At 49.5% G+C, this 17532-nt stretch overlaps 1 protein-coding gene across 4 annotated transcripts; it reads right to left on the bottom strand.

Annotated features, from left to right (window-relative positions):
- Window positions 1–8198: 8198 nt before the first annotated feature.
- On the bottom strand, window positions 8199–17435 carry LOC100194132 (inositol-tetrakisphosphate 1-kinase 3). Of its 4 annotated transcripts, none has more exons than XR_559640.4 (12): window positions 17021–17435; window positions 15195–15276; window positions 15049–15081; window positions 14797–14917; window positions 11566–11658; window positions 9671–9778; window positions 9405–9581; window positions 9254–9309; window positions 9088–9172; window positions 8847–8940; window positions 8692–8756; window positions 8199–8580 (listed from the first exon to the last, which is right to left on the bottom strand). XR_559640.4 is itself a non-coding variant. In NM_001139185.1 (10 exons), exons 1-10 carry the CDS (start codon window positions 17194–17196, stop codon window positions 8465–8467), a joined length of 1047 nt encoding a protein of 348 aa, NP_001132657.1. In that variant the 5' UTR covers window positions 17197–17414; the 3' UTR covers window positions 8205–8464. The 4 variants fall into 4 exon arrangements, 1 of the variants encoding a protein (NP_001132657.1); XR_559644.4 differs by having other exon boundaries at window positions 8889–8940; XR_004855277.1 differs by having other exon boundaries at window positions 8692–8940.
- Between the last annotated feature and the right edge of the window lie 97 nt (window positions 17436–17532).

The raw sequence follows: 17532 nt of genomic DNA, 5'->3' as shown, positions 1-17532 counted from the left end.
TTCTTCATGACTTGGTCGATGACAAGATGCGAGTTGCCACGAGCGTCGAGGCGTCGGACCCCTAGCTCGATGGCGATGCGCAACCCGTTAACCAGAGCCTCGTACTCGGCCACATTGTTGGACGCCGGGAAATGGAGGCGCAACACGTAGCGGAGGTGCTTCCCGAGGGGTGAGATGAAGAGCAGGCCCGCGCCCGCTCCTGTTTTCATCAGCGACCCGTCGAAAAACATGGTCCAGAGTTCCGGCTGGATCGGAGCTGCTGGAAGCTGGGTGTCGACCCATTCAGCCACAAAGTCCGCCAAGACTTGGGACTTGATGGCCTTTCGAGGGGCGAACGAGATTGTCTTGCCCATGATCTCCACCGCCCACTTTGCAATCCTACCCGAGGCCTCTCGGCACTAGATGATCTCCCCTAGGGGGAAGGATGACACCACAGTCACCGGATGAGACTCGAAGTAGTGTCGCAACTTTCGCCGCGTCAGAATTACCGCGTACAGCAGCTTCTGGATTTGCGGGTAGCGGATTTTGGTCTCGGACAGTACTTCACTGATGAAGTAGACTGGCCTCTGGACGGGCAATGCATGCCCCTCTTCTCGTCTCTCAACCACGATCACGGCGCTGACCACCTGAGTGGTAGCGACGACGTAGATCAAGAGGGCTTCTCCGGCGGTGGGGGGCACCAAGATGGGTGCGCTGGTAAGGAGCGCCTTCAGGTTCCCGAGGGCTTCCTCGGCCTCGGGGGTCCAAGTGAAGCGCTCAGTCTTCCTCAAGAGGCGGTATAGAGGTAGGCCTCTTTCGCCGAGGCGCGAGATGAAACGGCTCAGGGCCGCAATACATCCCATGACCCTCTGTACTCCTTTCAAGTCCTTGATGGGGCCCATGTTGGTGATGGCCGCGATTTTCTCCGGGTTGGCCTCGATGCCCCGCTCGAAGACGATGAACCCCAGGAGCATGCCTCGGGGGACTCCGAAGACACACTTCTCAGGATTGAGTTTTACGCCTTTCGCCTTGAGACACTGGAATGTCGTTTCAAGGTCGGAAAGGAGGTCGGAGGCTTTCCTCGTCTTGACTACGATGTCATCGACGTAAGCCTCGACCGTTCGACCAATGTGCTCTCTGAACACGTGGTTCATGCACCTTTGGTATGTCGCACCCGCATTCCTCAAACCGAATGGCATAGTAACGTAGCAGTACATGCCAAAGGGTGTGATGAAAGAAGTCGCGAGCTGATCGGACTCTTTCATCCTGATTTGGTGATACCCTGAGTAGGCATCGAGGAAAGACAGGGTTTCGCACCCAGCGGCGAAATCCACGATTTGATCGATGCGAGGCAGAGGGTAGGGAACCTTCGAACATGCTTTGTTTAGACCAGTGTAGTCTACACACATCCGCCATTTCCCTCCCTTCTTTCTCACAAGCACAGGGTTGGCAAGCCATTCGGGATGGAATACCTCTTTGATGAACCCTGCAGCCATCAGCTTGTGGATCTCCTCGCCTATGGCTCTGCGCCTTTCTTCGTCGAATCGGCGCAGAGGCTGCTTTACGGGTCGGGCTCCAGCTCAGATATCCAGCGAGTGCTCGGCGACATCCCTCGGTATGCCAGGCATGTCCGAGGGACTCCACGCAAAAACTTCGGCGTTCGTGCGGAGAAAGTCGACGAGCACTGCTTCCTATTTGGGGTCGAGCTCGGAGCCGATCCGTATCTGCTTGGAGGCGTCGTCGCTGGGGTCGAGAGGGACGGATTTGACCATCTCAGCTGGCTCGAAGTTGCCGGCGTGGCGCTTCACATCTGGTGCCTCCTTGGAGAGGCTCTCCAGGTCGGCGATGAGGGCCTCGGATTTGGCGAGGGCCTCGGCGTACTCCACGCACTCCGCGTCGCATTCGTACGCGTGTCGGTACGTGGAGCCGACGGTGATGACCCCGTTGGGGCCCAGCATCTTGAGCTTGAGGTAGGTGTAGTTGGGGACGGCCATGAACTTGGCGTAGCATGGCCTCCCCAGCACTGCGTGGTAGGTCCCTCGGAACCCGACCACCTCGAACGTGAGGGTTTCCTTTCGGAAGTTGGAGGGAACCCCGAAGCAGACGGGCAGATCGAGTTGCCCAAGGGGTTGGACGTGTTTCCCGGGGATGATCCCGTGAAAAGGCGCCGCACCGGCCCGGATCGAGGACAGATCGATCTGCAGGAACCTGAGGGTCTCGGCGTAGATGATGTTGAGGCTGTTGCCTCCGTCCATGAGGACCTTGGTGAGCCTGACGTTGCCGATGACGGGGTCGACAATGAGCGGGTACTTCCCTGGGCTCGGCACGCGGTCGGGGTGGTCGCCCTGGTCGAAGGTGATGGGCTTGTCGGACCAGTCTAGGTAGACTGGCGCCGCCACCTTTACCGAGCAGACCTCCCGGCGCTCTTGCTTGCGGTGCCGAGCCGAGGCGTTCGCCACTTGCCCGCCGTAGATCATGAAGCAGTCGCGGACCTCGGGGAACTCCTCTGCCTTGTGATCCTCCTTCTTGTCATTGTTGGGGGCTCGGCCACCTTCTGTCGGTGGCCCGGCCCTGTGGAAGTAGCGCCGAAGCATGACGCACTCTTCAAGGGTGTGCTTGACGGGACCCTGATGATAGGGGCCTCAACTCCTTGAGCATTTTGTCGAACAGGTTGGCGCCTCCGGGAGGCTTCCTAGCGTTCCTGTGCTCGGCGGCGGCGACAAGGTCCGCGTCGGCGGCGTCGCATTTCGCTTGCGACTTCTTCTTGCCATTCTTCCTCGTGTCGCGCTGAGTGGACGCCTCGGGGACGTCTTCCGGCTGGCACCCCTGAGGCTGCTTGTCCTTCCGGAAGATGGCCTCGACTGCCTCCTGCCCAGAGGCGAACTTGGTGGCGATGTCCATCAGCTCGCTCGCCCTGGTGGGAGTCTTGCGACCCAGCTTGCTCACCAGGTCGCGGCAAGTGGTGCCGGCGAGGAACACGCCGATGACATCCGAGTCGGTGATGTTGGGCAGCTCGGTGCGCTGCTTCGAAAATCGCCGGATGTAGTCCCGGAGGGATTCTCCCGGCTGCTCGCGGCAGCTTCGGAGATCCCAGGAGTTTCCAGGGCGCACGTATGTGCCCTGGAAGTTGCCGGTGAAGGCTTTGACCAGGTCGTCCCAGTTGGAGATCTGCGCAGGAGGCAGATGCTCCAGCCAGGCTCGGGCAGCGTCGGAGAGGAACAGGGGAAGGTTGCGGATGATGAGGTTGTCATCGTCCGTTCCACCCAGCTGGCAGGCCAGCCGGTAGTCCGCGAGCCACAGTTCCGGCTTTGACTCCCCCAAGTACTTGGTGATAGTAGTCGGGGTTCGGAACCATGTCGGGAACGGCGCCCGTCGTATGGCCCGGCTGAAAGCTCGCGGACCGGGTGGTTCGGGCGAGGGGCTCCGATCCTCCCCGCTGTCGTAGCGTCCCCCACGCCTGGGGTGGTAGCCTCGGCGCACCTTCTCGTCGAGGTGGGCTCGACGGTCGCGGCGGTGGTGCTCGTTGCCGAGGCGACCCGGGGCCGCAGGCGCTGAGTTCCGCGTTTGCCCGGTGTGGACCGAGGCTTCCCGCATGAGTCGGGAAGTCGCGGCGCGATGCTCCGGGGGGTACCCCTGCCTTTGGGAGGCAGAGCTTTCGGCTCGTCAGACCGCGGCGTCTTCCAGAAGATTCTTGAGCTCTCCCTGGATACGCCGCCCCTCGGTGGTGGATGGTTCCGGCATCGCTCGGAGTAGTATCGCTGCTGCAGCCAGGTTCTGGCCGACCCCACTGGAAGCCAGAGGCAGCCTTGCCCTGGCATCGTCGGCGATGCGGTGCTGGACGTCCTGGGCCAGGTGACGCGCTTCTCCGGCCGGTGCTCGGCCTGCCCACTCCTGCCCGATATTTTGCCGAAGCTGCACAAGTTGTCCTGCTTCCCCGTCGAGCCTGGCCTGTACCTCGCGGATTTGCTCGAGATGTGCGTCCTGACCCCCCGCAGGGACTGGGACCACAGCTAGCTCCCAAAGGATGTCAACGCGAGGCGCAGGCCTAGGGGGATCACCGTCCTCCGACATACCAAGATGGTTGCCTTCGTTGAGACCCCCTAAATCGATGTGGAAGCATTCGCGACTTGGGCCACAGTCCTCGTCGCCGAGGCTGTGGCTGCTATCGGAGCAATCAGAGAGGCAGTAGTCACATGCGGTCATGAAGTCCCGCATGGCACTGGGGTTATCGAGCCCAGAGAAATCCTAACCAGAGTCGGGCTCGCCATCTTCCTCGAAACCCAGAGGCCCGTAGGTCGAGACGGCCGTCAGCCGGTCCCAGGGTGACCGCCTATGGTACCCCGGAGGGTTTGGATACGCCTTTACGAAAGCGTCCACCGATGCGGGGTCGCTTGGTGGGTCGCAGCTGGATCTTAAAGGCATGGAACGGGAAACGGACGGTACCTCTTGATCGACGGGTGGTGACGAAGTCGCGTCAGGGACGGACTGCACCGTTGTCTCAGGTACGAGGCTAACGCCTAGCATGTCCTTCGCGAGCGTGCTGGCGTCGTCTGTCCGCTTAGAGTTGGCGTGTTGCGGGGAGACGGCGCTCGTCTTCGTCTCAGACGCGAGGTCGACGCCCGACGTGTCCCCCGTTGGGGCGCCGGCGCCGTCGACTCGCTCGACAGCCGACGAGGTGCCGCCTCCTGCTTGGCCATGCCTGCCTCGCCTCCTCCTCCGTCGGCGGGGAAGGCGACAGGACAGACCCGGATGTTGCTCTTCCACCACGTGGAGAAGATGTCGTCGATTCCGCCGCCGGCGGGCGGGCTGACGGTAGCTATTGTCGTTGTCGCGCGGCGGAGGAAGGAGTATCATGTCGTAGCTGCCGTCGAGGGACATGAACTCTAGACTCCCGAAACGAAGCATCGTCCCGGGTTGAAGAGGTTGCTGGAGACTACCCATCTGGAGCTTGACGGGAAGCTGTTCGTCAACACGCAGCAGGCCCCTACCTGGCGCGCCAACTGTCGGCGTTTCGACCCCGGGGGGTCCCTGGACCGACGAGTAAATTGTCGCCGTGTGTCCCAGCCCAGATGGGTCGGCGCGAGACGGAGCACGAAGGGGGGAAGAAACAGGCAAAAGGGGAAACCCGCGGCCTTCGTGTTGCCCTGCGCCCAGGTCGGGTGCGCTTGCAGTAGAGGGGTTACAAGCGTTCGCGAGGGAGAGAGAGAGAGAGAGAGAGAGAGAGAGAGAGACCCGTTCTCCCGTGCGGCCAACCTTCTCGTACGAGAGCCCTGGACCTTCCTTTTATAGTCGTAAGGAGAGGGCCCAGGTGTACAATGGGGGGTGTAGCAGTGTGCTAACATGTCTAGCAGAGAGGAGCTAGAGCCCTAAGTACATGCCATCGTGGCAGCTGGAGAGGGTTTGGCGCCCTGTTCATGTGATGTCGTGGCCGTCAGAGGAGCGCTTGGGCCCTGTGGAAGGACAGCTGTCGGGGCTTTCGGATCCTTGCTGACGTCTCCTTGCTTCCATAAGGGGCTGAGAGCCGCCGTCGTCATGGAGCACGCGGGGCGCCATCATTACTTGTTTACCGGGGCGAGCCAGATGGGACGCCGGTCTTGTTCCCCGTAGCCTGAGCTAGCTAGGGGTAGGGTAATGATGGCCTTCCCTGTGACGTGGCGGGTCTGAGCCTGAGGTCGGGCGAGGCGAAGGCTCCTCCGAGGTCGAGGTCGAGTCTGAGCCCTGGGGTCGGGCGAGGCGGAGTTCGTCTTCCGATGTCGAGGCTGAGTCCGAGCCCTGGGGTCGGGCGAGGCAGAGATCGTCTTCCGAGGCCGAGGCTGAGTCCGAGCCCTGGGGTCGGGCGAGGCGGAGTCCGTCTTCCGAGGCCGAGGCTGAGTCCGAGCCCTGGGGTCGGGCGAGGCGGAGTCCGTCTTCCGGGGTCGAGGCTGAGTCCGAGCCCTGGGTCGGGCGAGGCGGAGCTTCCCATGGCGCCCGAGGCTGGACTTGGCTGCTGTCAGCCTCACTCTGTCGAGTGGCACAGCAGTCGGAGCGGGGCAGGCGACGCTGCTTTCCTGTCAGGTCGGTCAGTGGAGCGGCGAAGTGACTGCGGTCACTTCGGCTCTGTCAACTGAGGAGCGCGCGTCAGGATAAGGTGTCAGGCGATCCTTGCATTAAATGCTCCTGCGATACGGTCGGTTGGCGTGGCGATTTGGCCAAGGTTGCTTCTCCGCAAAGACTGGACCTCAGGCGAGCCGAAGGTGTGTCCGTCGCTTGAGGGGGCCCTCGGGCGAGACGTGAATCCTCCGGGGTCGGCTGCCTTTGCCCGAGGCTGGGCTCGGGCGAGACGAGATCGTGTCCCTTGAGTGGACTGAGCCTTGACCTTAATCGCGCCCATCAGGCCTTTGCAGCTTTGTGCTGATGTGGTTACCAGCTGAGATTAGGAGTCTTGGAAGTACCCCTAATTATGGTCTCGACACATCTTTTGGAGCCTTTGTTTGGAAGTTGGTGGTGATCTGCAGGTCCTGTGATTATCAAAACAACTAGGAACAGGTGGCACCGACTTTTTGTTTATGTCGATTGCCACATTTTTTTCTCGTGATGTCTAGATTGTTAATGGATGCATTAGGATGCAGATCATCAGTTTGCTTTCTGTATCTTCTACTTGTTGCCAACCATACTGTGATGTGAACTTGGTTAAAAATAAGATGAAGGCATATAAAGCAAACCAATGGCTTGTTGACTTGTGTCCATCATTCACAAAACTGAGACAACTCATCTTCTATTGCTTCCAGTAGTGTTTACTTGTATTTGTTCGCTATACTGCTATTTAAACCTAAGGCAATCTGTTTGGGCTTTGCAGATTAGTGATAAGTTTCTGCTATGGGGAGTCGTCGGCCTAGAGTTTATTCTAATTGGCTATACTGGCAGGACCAAGTTCATAGGTTTTCTGATGCTTTTTATTGTAAGTATAGCTCCTATGATGATGCAAGTGTGGTGTCTTCATCTTAAGAACCAACTCACATTCGCATCCTTTTCCCCTTCAAAACTATTGTTATTGTTCTCTTAATCTATATCTGTCTCCTGTGAAAGAAGCTGAGCATATGTACTTTGTTTTAAGTGTGATGGTTAGAGCATAATTAACTGCACTAATAAAGGTTGAATTAGAACTGCTTCGATAGCAACTGTTAAACTATGTACCTTTTGTTACCAATGTCTCTAGTTGTGCACACCCCCAACCATGAAAGTAAACAAACTTGTTTTCTTTGTGGTAATTGAAGTAAAATCTGATACTTTGTTAAAGAAACAAACAAGATCCCGACCTAGGCCAGATCCTGGCCTAGACCTAACTGGTCTAAGGCAGATCAGATATTTAAATGTCAAATACGAGGCAAGAAAAATTTATGAAGGCTAATTAATCTGATCCGATGTGACGGAACTAAAATGTAGTATAGCATTGTTCCAAACACCCCCCTCAACCAGGCTAGGGGGTGTTTGGTTGCCCCTGCTAAAGTTTAGCCCGGGTCACATCAAGCGTTTGACTTTTAAATATGAGTATGAAATATAGACCCAATCAATTGGACTAGATTCGTCTCGTCTTTTAATCTTCGGCTGACAAATTAGTTTTATAATCCGACTACATTTAATACCCGGAACGGAGGTTCAAACATTCGATATGGCAGGGGCTAAATTTTAGTTTGGGGTAACCAAACACCCCGGTTACACCCCGCTAAAATTTAGCCATTGTCCCATCGAATGTTTGAACCTCCGTTCCAGGTATTAAATGTAGTCGGATTATAAAACTAATTTGTCAGCCGAAGATTAAAAGACGAGAAGAATGTAGTCCAGTTGGTTGGGTCTATATTTCATACTCCTATTTAAAAGTCAAACGCTTGATGTGACCCGGGCTAAACTTTAGCAGGAGCAACCCCGCTAAAATTTAGCCCATGTCACATCGAATGTTTGAACCTCCGTTCCGGGTATTAAATGTAGTCGGATTATAAAACTAATTTGTCAGCCGAAGATTAAAAGACGAGACGAATCTAGTCCAGTTGGTTAGGTCTATATTTCATACTCCTATTTAAAAGTCAAACGCTTAATGTGACCCGGGCTAAACTTTAGCAGGAGCAACCAAACACCCTAAACTGGCTGATCCAGGACACCAACCATGCCCTGTTGTGCAGGCTAGGCTGCCCAGGCCAGCTGGTCCAGGCAATCATACAGTCCCTACGTTTGCAAGTAGTACGGTACGTAATCCAAATTCTCCGTTTATTTCGAGGTTCCAGTCATAAGTTCTACAAGTAGCTCGATTTCAGCAGAGCCATCATCCACCCAAACAAAATTTATTCTGAAGCATCAACAGTTAGCACATGTAAAGCAACAGTTAGTTATAGCCTGACAACAGCCCTCCGCTTCTACGACCCATTATCTCTCGTCATGCACAAGTACATCTGTACGCACGCATCGTGGATGATAGACATATACATGCCCCGCCGAGTAGTCTCCTCGCTTATCACCATTCGCCTGAGCTTAGCGAGCTATAGCTTTGTCGTCTCTTGTACTCTTTCTTGGCAAGGCTCAGCAGGAAGTCGGTGAACACGTGCTCGTATCCAGGCATTTTGCCGTACCCTGCGACCAACAAAAGTTTGGTCAGGAAAAAAGGCAGCATAAGTAGAATAGGGGGCCGAGAAGTTATGGGTTTATGGCTAATATCATTGTCAAATCAAAGAATCTACCCACAAGAAAACAGGCTGAGCTGGGATAACTTCGGCGTGCCAGGTTCTAGCCACTCTTTGGACTCCAAACTGTTTTTAAAAACAATAAAACCGACAGAGTGGAACAAGTGTCACAGCACAGGCATCTCGTTCGTTCAGTACATCCATCAAGCAGTATACCTGATATCATCATTAGTCATGATGACACGGGAGATAAACTACCTCTATTCGCAGTGTCTCCAATTTGGTATTTCATATTAGTGTCAGCAATGCACTGCGAATTAATTTAAAGACTTAGCTATAGTAGAACAGGATTAAACAGGAGATTCTTTGATCAATAATTCTAAAATGTACATGTAGGGGTCAGCTTTACCGAAACAAAAGATAGCTTGTGCAAGCTCAAGAATGTCAGATTGCATACCAGGAAAGTAGTTCATGTCTATGACATAAAACCGATCTCGCGTCCCATGCTCCCTAATCATATCGATGTTGAATAGTCTAAGACCCTGCCAATCAGGTGAAAGGAAAATGAAAATGAGACTGATGCACTCCAAACAGTAAAAAAGAAGGGGCAAGAACTACATTACCAGTCGTCGGCGCAGCTCTCGTGCCAAGATCTCAAGCAATGGTCTCGGAGGAAGTTCTGATAGGGCATGTTAGAAAATCAGTTGTGAATGGTGTTTCCTAATACCAACAAAAAAATCTGCAAGGACCAATAATTGGGCAAGCGATGCGCACCAGCAACACGAGGGTCAAGATCTGCATCATCTGCACTGGCTGCAGCACAAGAGACCCTTGGAAACCGAAATACCCCAGCATTGTTCGATAGATCGCCTTCATCAACATTTGGGAGTGAAAATCGACGTACAACCCTTATTGCATCCCCAACAATGTACACCTTAAACATGACGCCACCTACAAATGACAAAAGCCAAAATAAAAGGTTAACATGGATCTGCAGAGTAGTCAAAAGAAAGAGATTACAAGACTCAATGAATGTATACCATGGTTAACAAATTCCTGAAGAACCAAGGGGGGCTCAAGTTTGGTCAGTGAAGTTGGATCATAAGCAAGGGATAGCTCATGGGACTTCGCCACCAAGGGTTTTGCCACTGTAACGTTTTGAAAGTTAAAAAAAACTGGAGACAAAACTCTTGAAATACAATTCAGTGCAAATAATCAACCACTGCAGCCACTTCAAGGATGCTCGTGATATTTTAGATCTCACTTCCAAAATATTAGCCAAAACAGTTAATATTCTCATTTATTCAATAAATTTTCTGCAAGCTTCTACACATGAGCCAGAAGCACTTGATATACAAAAGACACGATAGGCCATGGAACGAGCAAGCCAGGATCATGCAGAGTGGTACAATGGGTACAAATTTTAGAGTTCTCTTTCAATTTGCATAGGCATTGATATAGTAAGTCAACTATATATATTTAGGTGCCTCAGCGATTGACTTCCAATGTATCATGCCATCTGTAACCTAGTTGCCTCAGAGATTGACTTCCAACATACAATGTCATCTGTAACTTGCACCCCTACCCATGTGATGAACATATCGCAAACCTCTACAAACTAAGAGCCATATTAAACCATTGACAGCCAAATGGAAAAGCTAATACTTTCATACAGTGTTTAGTGAAATTATTCAATCTAATATATGAAATAAAGACACAAAGGGAGTGATATCAGGAGATAACAGTTGCACAATTGCTCTAACAGGTACAGCACAACCATTGTTGTCATGGCATCGCCTAGGCAACACCTAGGCGCCTACTAGGCGTCCAGGTGCCCAGCCTGGCTCGCCATGGAGCTGCGCCTCACCTGAATACATCTAGTCGATCACTTGAACCTCAAGGCTTTGAGGTGTGCATGCCTAGGTGTTGTCTAGGGATGCCCAGGCAAGTGCCTAGGTCTAGGGAGGTCAATAAGCGCTAATATTTATTCAAGTTGAATAGGGAAACCAACCGCTGCGGCGCTGCCAGCCGCCGAAACCTCGACTGCTCGCTCCACGTACGCCGGACGCCAAACACCAGTAATCCTCCTCCCTTTCGTGCGCGCTGCACTCCACCCACACGTCTGCGCAGCTCTGCTCCGTCGCACCTCCCCCCCCCCCCCCCCCCCCCGCGCGGCGCCGCTGCTCCCCTCTGCGCGCCTAGGCAGCTATGCTCTGCTGCTGCATGCCCTGTTTTGAGAATGTGAGATGATCTGCCCTATTTTGAGAATGTGAGGTGCTCTGCATTTGAGTTATTAACTACTGCTTGGTCGCCTAAGTATCGCTTAGGCGGGTGGCGAGGCGTCCAGGGCTCCAGGCGACTCGCCTCGCCGGGGAGCCATAATAACCATGAGTACAACTCAGGCTTTCTATGGTTATTTAGTCACTTATAAGTTTATAACAGTCAAAGAGGGAAGGGATCATGCCACTACTTTGCGGAAAGATAGATCCCTAGGCTATATAAATTCTCAGGAGATTTAGCACTAACTTTTCTGTAGGTATGGTTATAGTGTTCACTTCTCAAGTAAGCAAATAAGAAGCAGTTTCTAATATATGTTAAATCATGTTACATTTGGCTAAAAAAATTATGAATATATGTCAAAAGAACATGAACAGATTATCCCCCCAAAGAACTCACAGTATTACAATTTCCTTTGCTGTTACATAAATTACAATGTTCTGTTTCGGATCCCACACCAATGTGTAGCTTTTATTTGTGAATGCAGGGAGCGACATCTTTTACCCATTTCTTAAATCTTGATTGTTGGAAAACATAAGTTCCCACACCGGCTCCTCCACAGGCGAAGCCCTCCCAAACGGGGCCTTAAGCATAAAGCAATGTTGACGTTGAACACAAGTAAAATAAAGCATCACAAACAGCTAACGAGCAGACTTACCCAATGGGAGAGAGAGACCTGCCCTCCTAACTGCAGCTGGTATTGATGAGGGATCAGTATTAACGAATAGCTGCTTAGGCACACGTACTTTACCTGCAGAAGAGAACTGCACCATAATGATGAAATCAGCCTTTAGAAAGGTTCTAAGAACCATCCTGGGGTGAAAGATGACCACAGTTTGTTGCCAACATAAATGGGTAAACAACTAAAACAACAGTCCAAATGCTTTTACCACAAATGTAAAAGTGAAAAAAAAATATTGTAATACCTAGTTCCACCCAGAGAATGTTCATCTACCAAGGTTGGTATAGTAGAGCCATAACCGTTGTTTACATAATACACTTTGGCTTCAGCATATCAAGTTTAAGGATTTTTTGTGCAAGGAATAGTTTTTATTCATGGCCATGGAGTATCATGAATAATAAAAAAATGTTTGTATAAAACTAACTTGTATTTCCTCCTATTCATAACTATTGACAAGACTAGTAAAAAATCAGAAGTGGGAACTAGCAGTCAGGGTCTGTTTGTTACAGCTTTTTTTCTGAAGTTTTTCTGAGAATCTGGTTGTGTGAATAATCTAGCTGTGGGGAGAATCTAAGTATCATGGAGATTACATACGAAGGAAGATGAAGAGACATGGTTTAGGATCTAGAAAGTGATAGATTCCTACTATCGCAATGACTTGGCCGATTATGTGTTCACGTTGATTTTGGACGGTTTTCATGAAATCGATTCTCATGGAAGCTAGCTGAAAAGCTAGGTGTTTGGCAGTCCGCAGCAACTTCTGGTGGCCAGAATCAGCAAATAAGCTGAAACAAACAGGGCCATATTAACTGAAACAAGGTGTGCCTTTCGCTTTTGTAAACCAAGTTACACCAACTTCTTGATATATAGACTGACAAGTGAAAAAATGAGGATATTTGATCTTTAATTCAATTTCGTTTCAGGAAAAAAACACAATCTTTTGTAGTCACAAAGTTCCCGGATTGATCGGGTCGAGGAACGTGGTACGCTACATGTGAGAGATGTTTACATGGTGGGAACAAAATGACCCTGTGTACCCGGGTCGGGGACGATGTTTCCAGGTTGAGGATTGCTACCATTGTACTCGTTTCTTGTGACTATGTTTTGTTTGCATGTCACAAGATATTCAGTTGATTTTTCTAGCAAAACTCCTTCAGTGCATATCTATACAAAAATGGTTTCTGAAGCATTTTAGGATTGAATAGCTCAAATATAGAAATGGAAGCAGCCAAAAATGGCAATTTAAGTTTAAGAAAATGTCCCAAGTACCCCCTAAACCATTGCCGGTTTATTTTTCACCTCAGCTGCAACACAATTTAATTTACAACAGAGATTTTGCCGCGCTGCATGCTGACATGGTTCAATTTTTGATATGGTAGTAATGGAACTACCTACCGTGTCAGTTAAATTTTCTAGAAAAATGTGTCTCTAGGACATCATCAAATGATGGTTTTGTGTGCATCATATTCCACTAGTTGATTTAGTCCAGTAGACATTGCAAATTCTTGGTTTTGTGAGCAACACACTAGACAACAGACCAGTACTGACAGCTCCCACATGAGTGGGGTCTGGGAAGGAATAACTGAGTTAAGCCTTATCCCCGCATTTTGCAGAGAGGTCGCATCGAATCCCAGACCGTTGGCTCAATGGAGAGGCTTCTCACCACTGCGCCAGGCCTATCGTTCAACACACTACACCAATCAGAATAAACTTTTTCAACAAAGGAGAGAAGACCTCTTTCAAGTAAAAAAACAGAAATGCCCCTAATTAAAATGAATGGACTCAAGCCAACAATCATCCTTGTCACTAGACCCACTACATGCATCCCTCGCAAATGTTGTGCATCGGTCATGTCTACGTATGTGGCAAAGTTCGGCATCAGAACCCACCCACCTCTTTGTGCATGATGTGTCTAGTCTCACCATGGCTACAGCCCTGCAGCTTTGCCACAGATTTTTTTCTCATTTTTTTTTAATATCCTTTTTAAATAGCTCCACAATTTTTTATTTTTAACTTTGTGCCTCTTAACCTTTGCTAAGCAGGCAGAATGTTTCATTTTTTATTTTTAAAATAGCCATTTGGCCCCCTTCTACACTTTGTGCCTCTTAACCTTCACTAAGTAGGCAGAATGTTTGTATTGTTGTTGTCTTTTTCCCTCAATATCAATGGATGAAAAAGCGCATCCTTGAAAAAAGTCAAATTATATTATACAACCAACATGGTTGAGACAGACCAGTACTGACAGCTCCCACATGAGTGGGGTCTGGGAAGGAATAACTGAGTTAAGCCTTATCCCCGTATTTTGCAGAGAGGTCGCATCGAATCCCAGACCGTTGGCTCAATGGAGAGGCTTCTCACCACTGCGCCAGGCCTATCGTTCAACACACTACACCAATCAGAATAAACTTTTTCAACAAAGGAGAGAAGACCTCTTTCAAGTAAAAAAACAGAAATGCCCCTAATTAAAATGAATGGACTCAAGCCAACAATCATCCTTGTCACTAGACCCACTACATGCATCCCTCGCAAATGTTGTGCATCGGTCATGTCTACGTATGTGGCAAAGTTCGGCATCAGAACCCACCCACCTCTTTGTGCATGATGTGTCTAGTCTCACCATGGCTACAGCCCTGCAGCTTTGCCACAGATTTTTTTCTCATTTTTTTTAATATCCTTTTTAAATAGCTCCACAATTTTTTATTTTTAACTTTGTGCCTCTTAACCTTTGCTAAGCAGGCAGAATGTTTCATTTTTTATTTTTAAAATAGCCATTTGGCCCCCTTCTACACTTTGTGCCTCTTAACCTTCACTAAGTAGGCAGAATGTTTGTATTGTTGTTGTCTTTTTCCCTCAATATCAATGGATGAAAAAGCGCATCCTTGAAAAAAGTCAAATTATATTATACAACCAACATGGTTGAGGTAAGCACTCTGGTTTTGATACTTACGAGATATAAACTAAATGGTACTGAAAATTGAGTGTGAAAATCACAACAAGGCAATCTCATGGTGGTTATTTGGTCACTTGCACCTTCTTTTTGAATGGACATATATCCCTTCTTTCAAATGAAACAGAAATGTTTCTGTGCTATCATTGAAGCGCCAATATTTTTTCCTCAAACAAAAAATAATAAAGGAAATTCTGTATACCATGGTGAAACTAATTGGTTTGTTCCAACAATAAGGAGACATTTTTCAAAGAAATTACCATGACAATCTGTGAGGTCCAATTCAGATACTTCTTGAAGCATAGACTGGCGATCAAGCAAGTTTGCTATTGCGCCAGGTGGATCAAGAACAGTAACTTCTGGGTGTGCCTCCCTATATTCCTATCAGAATGAGGCAAAATAATTTATAGTTTAAATCAAACATATAATGAAGCTTTTTATAAAACAATATTAGACACTTCTACTCTAAGATAAAAATGAAAAGGTAGTTTAAAACATTTTGAATTACTCACCTCCAGCAATTGCTGCCACCCCCTTCCAGTCAACTGCAGAAAACACAACGGCAATGTAGCGCTCAGTAAAATATGGAAAACCTTAGCAACAGTGCAGCAAATTTCAAAATTCTCCAGGCTTGATAGAATGTTCCAGATTGCCTAACCTTATGAAGAACAATGTCAAATGGACCTTGATCAGACAATGGGCGTTTCTGATCAATAGCGACAAACAAGATTCCCTTTTTCCTGCAGTATGTTTTAGAAGGATAAGGAAGTGACAATCTGGGAAAATACAAAACAACTGCCAAACTGTAAGTTTGTAACCACTATCAGCAACACCTTAAGCATTGCAAGCGTATAAACTTTTCTAGTTCTGTTATCATTAAAGAGCCAACTCCATATATGAACACATCTATATGTTTTCCCATTGTTTTCAATGAATAACCACATTCCAAAGAGAATTTCAAATTTCCATTCAAAGAAAAGGCCTCCTAAACTGTTTCAGGAGTATGACTGTATGAGTCATGAATCTATGTGACATGACAAGAGTCCATTAGACTATGGTGCAAAAGAAAGGTCACTGTTTCAGTAACGGCATAACACGTGCTATACTAATATGCATGTTTGCTGCTAGCTAGTCAAAGAGCATTAGAATATGATCCCTGATTGGTGTATATCCAGAAACATTTTAAAAAGATAGGACATGGTTCATCCAACAGGCTGGACGTCCAACGTACCAATTTCTTAAAAGAGCATGTGGATCAGTTCAAGCATGAAAGGTAAAAGGCACAGGCTTATCACAGGTTACTAAAATATTCCTATAACACCATGTGGAACCTACATTATTTCCACACTCTAGTCCAGTCCTGATCCAAGTGATGTACGTGCAGGGGTATGCTGCTACTCATGGGTCCAAGCAGAAAGAAGTAGCACTTAGGAATATAGGATCACAAGTGATCAAGTAAAAGAAACTATCCTTTATATCTATAATGTATTGTCATCCAGGACCCTATATTTGCTTCCACATTCTCCACTAAATTTTGAACAAATTGCTATCACTGTGTGGAAATAAGAAGGCATTGTAAAACTACCACACGATGAGGAATGCAGCAATGTCGCTTTCTTATCGAAATAAATAGCAGCAACATGGAGATGTGTCTAAGCACAACAGTGATAGCAATGCCGCAAAGTCACACGATGAGGAATGCAGCAATGTCACTGTAGGTGATGATTCTAGAATCTAGAAAACGGACCTACTCCAGTGGAAATCAATAAACATTAATATACAGTAGAATTGTACAATAATTCTACTTGGAGGGAAAGGGACAGCAAAGGTGCTTCCACTTTGGCAGGAAAACAAAAAGGCATGAACGTCCAGTAAAAAACAAACCATATCAGAAAGCAGAGATTCGGTCAGACTTTTCAATCTCAAAGGACGCTTTTCACCACCTTCTGCACAAAAACTCCACATAAAGTGGTAGCCTTATCTCACGTTTTATTCTCAATAAATACTGTTCGAGTTGGAAACTTCTTCAGTTGAGCAGTTTGCAAGAAGAGTCTAACTCAGGGAGACAATGATAAGATAAAGCCATCTCCAACCCCCCAAGCCTGCGAAAACAGGGGGCGGGGATGTCCGTCTCCAGAATATACCAAGACAGAGACAGGGAGTCAGTGAATTAACGAAGTAGAAACGATGAGAATAAAACACAAGGTGCTGGCGTGCTGCTGCTAGTCTGCTACTCAGCAAGTTCTTAATGGTACTCAAAAAATCACTAGACAACAACTGGTGGAGGAAGAGAACAATGTTCTATTCGGCCTAATTTTATCAAACCAGCATCAAGGACCGCCACCAAACGCTCGCTCTCAATGCACGCCGTCGCCATCCCATCCCAAGTGCACAGAAATATCCCAGACGCGGCGCAACTTTTCCGCATGGACCCGTCTCTACCCTAAACCAAACCGAGGCGGAGCACGTGATCCCCTGCAGTACCTGGCGAGCCCCCGGAGCTTGGGTTGGAGGAAGCTCTTGGCCTTCTTACTCGTGAGCGCGTACCCCACCACGACCTCCCTCGCGGGCGCCGGCACCACCGCCTCCTCCGCGACAGCCGGCGCCACCGCCTCAGGGTCCACCTGCCCCTCCGTCCCCACGCACACGCCCGACACCATCGCAGCGTGCCGAGGCCCAATAGCGGCGAGACAAACCCGGGCCGGCCTGCCGGAGCGAGAGCGGAGAGGGGAGGGCGATCGAGATCAAGGCCAGGCGGGCGGCGGCGAGAGATCGGGAATGCCGGGAAGGGAAGGGAGCGCGGCCGGAGCCCTAAGCCTCGGGAGCGGAGCGGTGCGGCCGTGCGGGGACAGGTGGTGTGTGCGGGCAGGGCAAGGTGAGGCGGAGAGGAGAGGAGAGTGGAAGAGAGGTGGGGGCGCCTGCGTATTTGTAGGCGGAGGATGGGAGCAACTTTGCCTCTGGGTCCCTTGGAGAAAAGTTTCTGCCAGATTACGGTC

The sequence above is a fragment of the Zea mays genome, chromosome 1 (assembly GCF_902167145.1).
Source record: "Zea mays cultivar B73 chromosome 1, Zm-B73-REFERENCE-NAM-5.0, whole genome shotgun sequence".
In the NCBI taxonomy this organism is placed as follows: domain Eukaryota; kingdom Viridiplantae; phylum Streptophyta; class Magnoliopsida; order Poales; family Poaceae; genus Zea; species Zea mays.
This window is presented reverse-complemented; position numbering and strand designations above follow the sequence as displayed.

Coding starts and splice junctions, on each gene's coding strand:
- LOC100194132 (NM_001139185.1), bottom strand. CDS start 17,196: ATGGTGTCGGGCGTGTGCGTGGGGACGGAGGGGCAGGTGGACCCTGAG. Junction 14,918..15,048: donor GGTGGCAGCAATTGCTGGAG/GTGAGTAATTCA, acceptor TCATTCTGATAG/GAATATAGGGAGGCACACCC. Junction 9,173..9,253: donor GAGAGCTGCGCCGACGACTG/GTAATGTAGTTC, acceptor CCTGATTGGCAG/GGTCTTAGACTATTCAACAT.